Genomic DNA, 10,754 nt, shown 5'->3' with positions numbered 1-10,754 from the left:
CTTGTCCGGCGCAAATTCTGGTTGTCTCGGACAACCGGACAACGCTTATTTCGAGCACTGATATATTGTTCTAAAATCAGGGAGAGCAAGAAAGTTTTGATCTCGAAGATTGTAATGGGTACAACCGTACAGGAGTGATTGGTAAAGTTGTTTACATAGGTTGGACTCGGTCCATGCATAACTTTGTAGACTTCTGTGGCAATGGTCTTATCTCACCCCAAGGGATGGGGTGCGTGTAAAAGAGTGAGGAGAAGGTGGATAAGGTACGTGGATCATGTGGAAAGGGTGGAAAAGATTAAGGAGGGATAGGAATGGAAAAGAAACAAAAGAAGGGGTGAAAGATAATTAAGAAGTAGTAAGAGTACTATGAAGAAGGTGGCGAGGTTATAGAGACCTGTGGTACAGAGAGAAGCGTGGAGAGGGGAGAGTAAGGAGAAAATGGAGGGTGTTGAAGGAGTGGGAAAGGTGTATTAACAAGGGGGGGGGAGGTCGCAGGATGAGCATGTCGTTGAGGTCGATGAGAAGTGAGAAGAGGTGAAAGAAGATTGGAGGTAAGAGGTGGAGAGAGATTGTAGGGGAGAATGTAGAGGTGGAATGAGGAGGTAGGAGGGATGAAGGTAAAGGTGGTCGAGAGGATAATGAGAATATGGAGGAGGGGCAAGAAGAGAAGCGTTCTTTATACTAGGCTTTCTGGACCTATACTCATGATTTGACCCATCAAAAAGATCTGTTAATTGTCTGTCTCTAACACTTATTGCTATTAAATGATAACAGGGTCTTACAGACATTCACAGAATATAATAAACCTTAATGCTAATTTACATATTTTTCCTCGATATAGTTTATCATTGGGTTACTCTGTTCTTGTTATTATCTAGATAAAATAAAGAGTATATGTGCTTATGGAATGACTTCAAAGTCAGCCTGGTAAATTTTGTATGTATTCATGCAGGATGGGCAAGAAGAGTGCAAAGCAGGGCAAGATGGGAAAGAGTGCTGATCAGTCAAGTGTTAAAGAAGTCATTCTTGCATATCAGTAAGTTTATTTATTAAGTTCACTAAAATATAGCATCACAATGATATAGATAGATGTGTGATATTCTATTATTAGGAGTAAATAATCACATAACATAGTACATTTTATATCATAAGCATAAGATTGATCCATATAACAATGGATTTTATTTAGTATTAGTTGTAGTATGATGCTTCATGTATGAAGTGTAAAGGGGTATGGTAAAGGTACAGGTGGGAAACTCACTAGCATTCAACTAGTTCTTCTTCTGTTGTATGTCCAGTCACACAACCCAGTCCTCATGAATTCATTAAGCATAATCAAAAATAAATAAGTAAATAAATATAAATAAAACATGTGTATGTACATCAACTTATTTATATAAATACATGTTGTATAACTATGTTCATTATCATTCACTCCAGAATAAATATAAAAGAGAGAGCACTTGAAGATCTTATGTCTGAGGCAGAAATGCTAGAGAAAGAGAAGAAAAACCTCTACACACAGGTATTTGGAATCTATCTAATTGTTGACCTTTCTGTTTGCATATTGCATCTGTCATGCATTGACTTGTGTATGTGGACATCTCTAAAAGAACTGACACACGTCTATAAAGAGCAATATTTGTCACTCCCCCAATAGAAGCTTCTCTGAATGAATCATATACATGTGTGTCTGTCTTTCCACACATTGATGTGATTGAAATTTATTAAAGAAATAATTCTGGTGAATGTTTAGTGATGTGCATGGATGCCTGTGATATAAATTTATACTTGAGTATATATATTTGACCCTATGAACCTTGTAGGTTCCCCCAACTCAGTGTGTGAAGTGCTACAATTAAAACCCGATAACATCTGATAAACATGCGTCTGCTTGATAGAGCTAACATCCAACAATGTATATAGTCCGAAAGAAATCTATTTTCATTTGGAGAATGAGCAAATGAAGGAAGAACATATCTACCAGATAAAATCGCTGCTAAAGCAAGCAAGAGACATGGATAAAGAGCTAGAGCAGGCAGCAATACGCGGTCAGGAGGAGATAGCTACTACCCTGCGGGAAAAGTGGGAGATGGAACGGGAGACAAAGAATGCACTGCAAGGTAGAGCAGCTTGCGCTAACAGCTGAGAAGAGTAACGGGGACCATGTTGAGTGTTGAAATGGGCTCATTGATGAGCCTATAATATAGATTAAAGTATTCCTCAGGGCCTTTAATATACTGTGACAGGTATTTGTGGTTGGATGATGGCCTGAATCAAATAGCAAAACCATATATACATAGATAATTAAAAATTCCTAAGGAATGATCTTTTAATTTTGACGATTAATTGCCATAAACTCATAAAATCATGATATAATAATAGTAATAATAATAATAACAGCAATAATAATGATAACCACAACAACAACAACAACAACAACAACGACAACAGATCAATATTAATAATACACGTATGAATGAAAGAATAAATTCTGAGCACCACCACCCTCCCCCCATCCTCCCCCTCAGAGTTGCAGCAGAAGTTTGAGGACATGGACCGCAGGATTGTTGCCGAGCAGCAGGAGATCGACCGCTGGACGGAATACCGCGACCACGGCAAGCAGCAGCGCGAGACGCAGATCCGGCTGCTCGAACAGGAGCTCGCCGAGATTCAGCGCAGCTTCGAGACCAACCAGCGTCACCTGGAGCACGTGCTCGAAGGAGCGAAGGAGGACATTGGTCAGAACATGACGCAGACGCTGGACATGGAGAAAGAGCTCGCGTCCGAGGTAGGCGCGTGGCGATCGGTCCTCGGCTGTTATTTCGCCGGCTCGGGGATGATGTCGTCATATTTATTTTATTTTATTTTATCAAGCGAAATTACCTGATTTTAAAACACTTCTAAATATTTACCAATGATACCCTATCAGTGAACATTTTGGAGTTATCTCGAAATCAATCCGCTTTCTTTTACCAGTTTATTTCCCCTGACACAAATATAGTTTTAAACAATCAAAATTGACGTTTCTTTTGACATAGTGGACATCTGAATGTCACTCAATTACTTGCTGTCAATAGTATGTGGTGTGAGCCAAAGACAACCTTGTGTAGCTTGTGGAGCATGTAGCAAATGCCAATTTATTTTGACCAACCTATTTGGGTTGAAATGGTATATTTAGTAAAAAATATTGACATTTTCAAGTTTTCAACCCTTCCATAATCAGGATGCCATCTCAATGTTGGACAAGCTCTGCAGACAGGAGATTATGGACAACAAATGGCTCAAGAGAGAGGTACTGTTGCTTGTTGATTTTTGCTTTTGTTACTTTACTCTCGTATGATGTTAGCGAGGTGGTTATGATCTTCTCCGTTATAAATAAGTTAATTATAGTCAAAAATATTGTTTTTAACAAAGTGGAAGGTGTTGAGGAATTATTGAGAATATCACGTTTTTGTTCATAGTGGCAGTATTTTTTTGCTGCAGTTCTAGCTTGATCACTATATATTCTTTATCACTTCACGTTATGGGATGATGCACTAATGCAGAGTGATTGAGGATATATTGTGAGGGCTACCAGCAATCGCCTTTTGAACACGATCACAGTAAAATAAACTAAAGTAAAGTAATCTTTATTTTTATCTGTACGGGACATACAGCCTTTACAGGGTAACATGAGCTTTTACAATAGCTCTTAAACCGATATCAAACAAATGTAAGATAGCAATTGTATGATAACGGAATATGCAGTACATTGCACTTTATCATACTGTACACATGCAATCGTCAGTTCCTGTTGAAATGGGAGAAGTTGACTAACGTTTCTGCGGCTAGCCTAGATTGGAACTTCCTGGTGTTGGTGTACGTGTGTGTGTCTGTGTGTGCGTGTGTGTGTGTGCGTGGGTGTGTGTGTGTGTGTGCATGTGCGCGTGTGTGCTTGCGTGTGCGTGTGCGTATTTGTGTATGTGTGTCTTGTGACTGTATGTTATAATCTTTATGTAGTGTGAGCTGATTGCATCTGTTCACCAGACAAAAAGTCCCAAGTATTTTGGGAACGCAGTTCCGGAGTTCATTGCACAGCTCCACCAAAACTATGTTTGTCTTGGAAAGTCTGCAGAGAGTGTCTACCTTTTTTTGAAGGCTGATGATTTGGGTGATCATAGGAGTATTTTTAATAATGTGGTTGATAGTTGTTATATTTGACACCTAAAATCCCGATAAAAAACGCAGACGCGGGTTTCGCGGCTTTTAATTAGATTACTAAATGGCCTGGAAGAGGTGATGATGAGAAGTTAATTGGGACATATGATGCATTTCAGCTGGCATCGAACCCTGCACAAATTCTGTCAAGCTGAATGTCGTTAAAGATAAGGAGATTTTTAATCGGTGTGATAATATCTGAGATAATATGTAATTCTTCGTGGATAAGTTTTTGAAAATGTGGACTTGGGATATGCTGGTGAGGCTTTTCAAACTCGAGGCTTCTAATGGGTGTAGGTATGCCTGCCTACATTAACGCAGTCTTGACTGTGTGCACGTTTGCGCATTTGTGCGTGCGTGCGTGCGCGTGCGTGCGTGCGTGCGTGTGTGCGCGCGCGACTGCTTGTAAATGTGTGCGTGTGTGTGATCGTACTTGAATGTGTGCGTGTGCATACGCGCGTGTGTTCATGTGTATGTACATGAGCACGCATTCCTGTGGGCATATGTCTATGTACACACATGCATGTGCATGCCTCTCTGTTCCTGCGTGCATGCGCCTGTGTATCTGCACACGTCATCCTCCTGCACACGAGTTCTTTTCATGGATGCAATTGTTCTGGCAGGTAGTAATCCATGAGAGGGAGCTTGCTGAACTGCAACAAGCTGTGCAGACACTTGAGCAAGGCAACCTGGAAATCATGAGCTGTCTGCTTAACTGCAAAGTAGAAGATTTGAACGTAACAAGGTATATATTTATCAGCTTCACTGGGTGAACCTCATCCGCTCTCATTTCAGTTCATTCGTCTTCCTAATTCAAAAGAACTTTTATTCATGTGTGAAGAAGAGGCCTGGACAGCCTCTATGGGGCACAGCTCCACTGTGCTACCCCACATGGATTTGATTTGCTGGTTAGATGAAGCCATTTACATCAAAGTTGTGTTGAGTAAATGCTACACTAAGTTAGCAATGAACATTAAAAGAAACTTTAAACCCGTCTGTTCTTTTTGCTACCACTATTGAATGCTCTGTAGGTTAGCTTGTTTTACATGCATGCTGAGTTTTATATGATTTGTTCACTCCTCGTATTTTTTGACTCGCATATATACACATGAAAACTCACAAAGTTAAATCGTTTGAAATTTTCTTGTTTCTGGCTAAATATCAAGACTCCATTTCGTATTTAGAGTAATCTCATGCAAGCAGTGAACATGATACGTACTGAAGTGGCTTGTCTCTGTAAATGATACGTGGCAATGCTCCCACTTAGTGTCCAGCACTGAACTGTAGCCGCATGTTGATGCTTCTCTGCATCCACGTTTGTACAACGTCCCGCGCTCATTCTTTTATTTGGGTAAAATAAGTTTTCCTTTCTGAACTTGTCTGTGTAAAGCAAGACAATGTCTTACAATTATGGGTGTAGTACTGTGTGGTGACAGCTGTGTATCGTCACACTCCATCACTGCATGACCAGATTAGACTGTTTACAAAAGCCGGTAGCAGTATCACGCATACAACCTGGCCACCAAGCTAACGTTTTACCAGGTGTTGCTGCGGAAGTGTGCGTCATGTTCGGAATCAATAACCAGAATGAGAAAATTAAGTGCTGTTATTTAGCTAAATATAACAAGCCTAAAAAACGAGTGTTGTAGGCTAACATATATGTTTTTGCCTAAGTGGGTTTTTCATTTAGGTTCTGTAATTGGACAGTTCAACAGAATATAATGTTTTTTTTCAATTTTTTTGCATTTGAATTTCAAAGACCTGCCTTTGAAATGAATAGTATGCTGCGTGCTAGCTAGGAACCAGCATAAATATTTTACTGCAGATTTTTTCATACTCTTAATATTGTCTAGTTGAGTACCCATTTCTGAATTTGGAAAAGTGTATTCCATATCCTGTATATAAAGATAACTGAACACTTCATATTATATTCATAATAATGTTTTGTAATGAAGTAAACATCAGCAAAATATATTTTAGGTAATTAATTGCACCGATTACGCCCAGATAATAACAGGATTAATGCGTATATAGTGGCTTCAGCTAACATCATGCAGAAAATCCTTTTGCATCACTTTCAATTATGTAGATTAAATCGTATCTTAATGTGGTTATTTAATAGACATTTTTTCTATGGCAGGGGTTTTTTCATTACACAGTACACGAAAGGGGATGAGTCTGAAGTTTCATTACTGAATAAATGCCCACTGGGAGATAGTAAGTATTAGTATTACTTCATTAAACCCAGTTGCTATTAGCAATCTTAAGATAATTTGTTTAGGTTTATGAGTATTTGTAATTGATGTTACACGGTGCTGTTCCACACTGGCTCCTAGTTTCTTGCTAATAAGTTGGTAATTATAGGACCATACTGGGTTTACATTTTAGCATGTATTCGTGTACTGTATATTTAAGCTAGGAATGTCTGCTTTAGATATCAGGTTGTATTCCTTGTTTGTGTTTCACTGAGAATCAACTGAGGTGAAACCTAAACCCACACAAATTACCTTGTATTTTCAGTCATTAGAAGATTGATGCAAGTTTTTCATGAATCTTCACATATATCGATAAATTTATTAGCAAAAAATGTATAATAGATATAAATAAATAATATATAGTATAAAGTATACGAACATTAAACACTTCCTCATTCACCTAGTGTTAGTATTTGTGTCACAAAATGTGTTTACTTCTTCGTTTTGTAATGTCTCTCGTTTCTGTCACTCACTAGGAAACTGAAATTACATTGTCTGCCATGATACTCATCCTCAGGGAAAAAAAAATATTTTTTCAAGCTCGCATGCATGAAAATAGCACTCTAAAATTTGGTTTGCATTGAACTCTATGCAAATTTACGGGGGCTCTTTTTGGCATTTCCGGGGCTAAATCGCCCCGAGCCCCCGTGTATTTTTTTCACTGCTCATCCTAACGTCAAGAGTTTATTGTTAGGAAAGAAGATTCCGACAGTCTCTGATGTCGGTGTAGTTGCACGAAAAATTGCAGACAGCTTCATTGCGTGGAGTTAATGTTGGTCCTGTCTGTCCGTATAAGTGATACGCATTTGAACCAATTTCCCCTCAAATGTTGCATCGAGAATAAATGATAGGCATTGCTTTCAGCTAAGGAGCAGGTGCGTGAGCCGAGCGGAGTTCACAAGGCGGTGATCGACAAACTTAAATCCGTCGAATCGAACATTGCTGATGACGCACACGCTGGCAGTGTGACTGACGACGACAACAGCGACGATGATGGAGAGGCGTTTGAGGTGAGTATTTTTGTCTACATCTTCAGTATAAATTGGCATCACGAGAAGCGCGAGTGATGATTGGAAATTGCGGCTTGTCGTTTTCTCGACATTAATGGCATAGTTGGCGATGCACGTGGATCTATAAAAATATGTCTCTCGACACAAATTGCCACGTAGTATTCACAGAGGGGTTGAGATTAACAATGTTTTCTGTCAGTAGCGAGTAGCTGTTCTGTGGGAAGCCTGTTATGGAAAGCAAATTATTGCAACTTGTAATAATGTCATTGGATTTCATTTCATCAGATGAAGTTTTAGTGAGTATGTTGAATTCATCTCTCAATTAAATTTAAGCCGGACAAATGAACCATGTTCACATAATTTGATCATGCTATGTAAAAACAAACAAGTTATAGATAGACTCCTCGCTAACCTTCCTAAATGCGCAAATATCGTTTCCATTTGTGCTATTGATCCCAATGTTAGACTTGCTTTTTTATGCTTTGGGCTGATTATAGAGCCTGAGTCCTCAGTAATGACACGACTATAAATACGACAACAACGAATATAATTCTTTTGCTCCCCAAAATGAGAGAAAGATTAAGAAAGTAAAAGATGAACCAGGGTTGGCAAAATTGTGATGTGAATAGCAATTTAAAGGGCAATTTAAATTATGTTAATTTAATTGATCATTTTTTTACTCATTTTAATGACCTCATTCAGCCCATCATCCTTTCTTTCAGAACACAATGATGTGTTTTATCGATCCTATATTACCTAAGCTGTCTACCCTTGCAAGATTTCCCTCATCAAATATTGCAGCTATATAGCCACATATGGCCATTTATTTAACATCATAATTCTGTTTCCCATTTAATTATATGTATCGCTATTCTTGTAAAGATTAATATTTCACCGATGAGCCTTTTCTTTGAGTCTGGAAATTTAATCGCGCCACTCAGAAACTACAATTATAGTAGTTCATTCATTAAATCTTTTTGGGTCCAGAGGGTAATTCAAAATTCGTAATCAAGTGTAAGTGATTGCTTTACCCTGACTACAGGGGATGTTGAGTCCGCCATTGACCGCGGGCACAAAGAATACTGATCAATATAATTTGTCACGAATTGCCCTGGTCTTAAAATCGTTAAAAATTTATTTTGATATGTTGCTTGATTGTAGTTCGTGCATGGAAGGTGTTTATTACCTTCGCCCAACGGAGTTGGAGGAGGTTATGTTTTCGCTCTCGTGTGCGTGTGTTCGTGTGTTCGGGCGATCGATATTAGCGCGTCAGCCAGCGAGCCCACGAGCGTGTACATGTGAGCGAGCAGCAGCAACGAGCGGCTGCTACGAGTGAGCGAGCAGCAAGCCAGCAAGCCAGTGTCTACATGTCAGTACGCTGGCGTATATCGTCAGTTATTCGTGTGTTCGTGAGTCGTATGGCATATGGCATATGGCGTATGTCGCTGGCGGAGGTATGCACTCTCCGTGAGTGCACTCTGTCTAGTGTTATATGTGTAATGATAATGATTCGTGCATATGTGTACCCTTGTGAGGCTCGTGTCGATATATAGTGTACCCAGGTTCTGCTATGGTACGGGTACCCTGAGGTACCCTGAGGTAAGCACAACATAATAGACAGACACAAAGTATAACGTACAAACAAATGGTTCTATTTGGTTCTTACAAAGTCGTACAGAGACACGTTATTAGTTACACACGTAATGCAATATCTCAAAAGGAGTTCAAGACATAAATACATAGAATCTCAATAGAGTTTAAGACATAATTACAAACACATACAAGCACACACAAGACAATGCTATGACCAATACTCACATCTCGAGACTCGGGGACTTCTCTAACTTTCTGTTCTAAAGCGGCTGTATTTATCCTAACTTTTACGTCAATGTGACGTGCGTAAAGTTTAGCCACGCCTTTCGACCGTACCGGTCACCGACCGTTTCTCTCGGGCCTACGTGCCTGCGCGTACCCGCACTGCCGAGTAATCGTTCCTTTTACGAGGCTAAGCCTACATACAAGCCTAGTTTGCCTTTTGCTAATCTACATCTTAAGTAGGTTCTTGCTTTTGCTTTCTACATTGCTGTCCCTGAGATAACGCGCGGTTTACATTCTTAATCACTTCTTAATCACCTTCTTTATAACGTGCGGTTTATATTCTAATCACTTAATTATCGCTACATATGTTTAGTTTGTTTGCTTTGACTATTTTCGCCACAATATTCAGCACATATCAAGATTCATACAGCATTCAGGCCAAGAAAGCAATCCAATAGAAAATTTCACAATGTGAACCCCATTTTCATAAATTTCAATGAATTTCAATTCTTTATTATGATTGAAGAAAAGAAAACTGTGCTGTCAAAAACTCATAAAACAGGTACAATTATGAATGAAAGTCAGCATTTTTAGCCCATCTGACGAAGTCAGATGTATCTTGTAGAATCGCATGAGCGTCTGTTCGTGTGTCCGTGTGTCCGTGTGTCCGTGTGTCCGTGTGTCCGTGCGTCCGTCAGCCAACAGTTGGGCACAAATCTTAACCGCTCGACGTACGGTCACGATATTCGGGACGTCGGGGGGGGGGGGATCAGGAGTGCCGGGTCTGGAAAGATAGATGGTTTATTATGGGTATCGGCGATTCGGGAATAGCCGAGGTAAGTGAAGGAGTCTGGTGAATCCCCGCAAATGAGTCTGGATCGGTGGGGGCGGCGGGGGGGGGGGCGGCGGAGGCCCATTTTTTGGATAGTAATTTCAACAAGATGTTGGTATCGCAAATCTTGGAAATTGCAATAATAGCATCTGAAAATTATTAATATGTAATGCAATTATTATATAAAAACATGAAAACAGATTCACAGATATGCACAGACAAGTACACTGCAGACGCATTGTCTGGTTCGCTTGATACAATGTATACACATCACATTTATGATCAACATCGGCCACGCTTATGCTCATCAACCACTATCCGGATTTTGACGATTTTTTTTACTATCCCGGCGGGATACCAAGCATTGAAATCTGGTATCCAACACAAGAATCTACTATCCCGCGGATATCGGGATACCGCAAATTTCGACCCCTGACCTACGCAAACGTCTGTTTTTGATTAACGCCAACTATAAATAGGCCTACGCCTCGCAGGTGGGTGGCTGATAGTATCACAGCATGGGCTAAACGAAGAGTAGCAACTAGTTCGGATTATCTATTCCTTGCACCTAGTCAGTATGCACCCCACCCATCAGAACAGAGCGAGAAGAATGTACTGGCATGGGAGCGAAGATGGAGA

At 39.9% G+C, this 10,754-nt stretch overlaps 1 protein-coding gene across 3 annotated transcripts in view; it reads left to right on the top strand.

The window, feature by feature from the left end:
* Nucleotides 1-10,754, top strand: part of LOC106811757 (coiled-coil domain-containing protein 83-like) — a 16,522-nt gene that overhangs the window by 3,072 nt on the left and 2,696 nt on the right. For 2 of the 3 annotated variants that reach the window (XM_014815476.1, XM_014815475.1), the window contains exons 2-9: nucleotides 953-1,036; nucleotides 1,441-1,525; nucleotides 1,955-2,123; nucleotides 2,532-2,791; nucleotides 3,227-3,295; nucleotides 4,824-4,945; nucleotides 6,341-6,417; nucleotides 7,320-7,465. In XM_014815476.1, coding sequence (XP_014670962.1) covers nucleotides 954-1,036; nucleotides 1,441-1,525; nucleotides 1,955-2,123; nucleotides 2,532-2,791; nucleotides 3,227-3,295; nucleotides 4,824-4,945; nucleotides 6,341-6,417; nucleotides 7,320-7,465 — 1,011 coding nt within the window. In that variant the 5' untranslated portion in view covers nucleotide 953. The remainder of the gene's footprint in view (nucleotides 1-952; nucleotides 1,037-1,440; nucleotides 1,526-1,954; nucleotides 2,124-2,531; nucleotides 2,792-3,226; nucleotides 3,296-4,823; nucleotides 4,946-6,340; nucleotides 6,418-7,319; nucleotides 7,466-10,754) is intronic. The other variant, XM_014815477.1, reaches the window with a different exon arrangement.

Source organism: Priapulus caudatus, unplaced genomic scaffold (assembly GCF_000485595.1).
Source record: "Priapulus caudatus unplaced genomic scaffold, Priapulus_caudatus-5.0.1 Scaffold571, whole genome shotgun sequence".
Classification (NCBI taxonomy): domain Eukaryota; kingdom Metazoa; phylum Priapulida; class Priapulimorpha; order Priapulimorphida; family Priapulidae; genus Priapulus; species Priapulus caudatus.
This window is presented reverse-complemented; position numbering and strand designations above follow the sequence as displayed.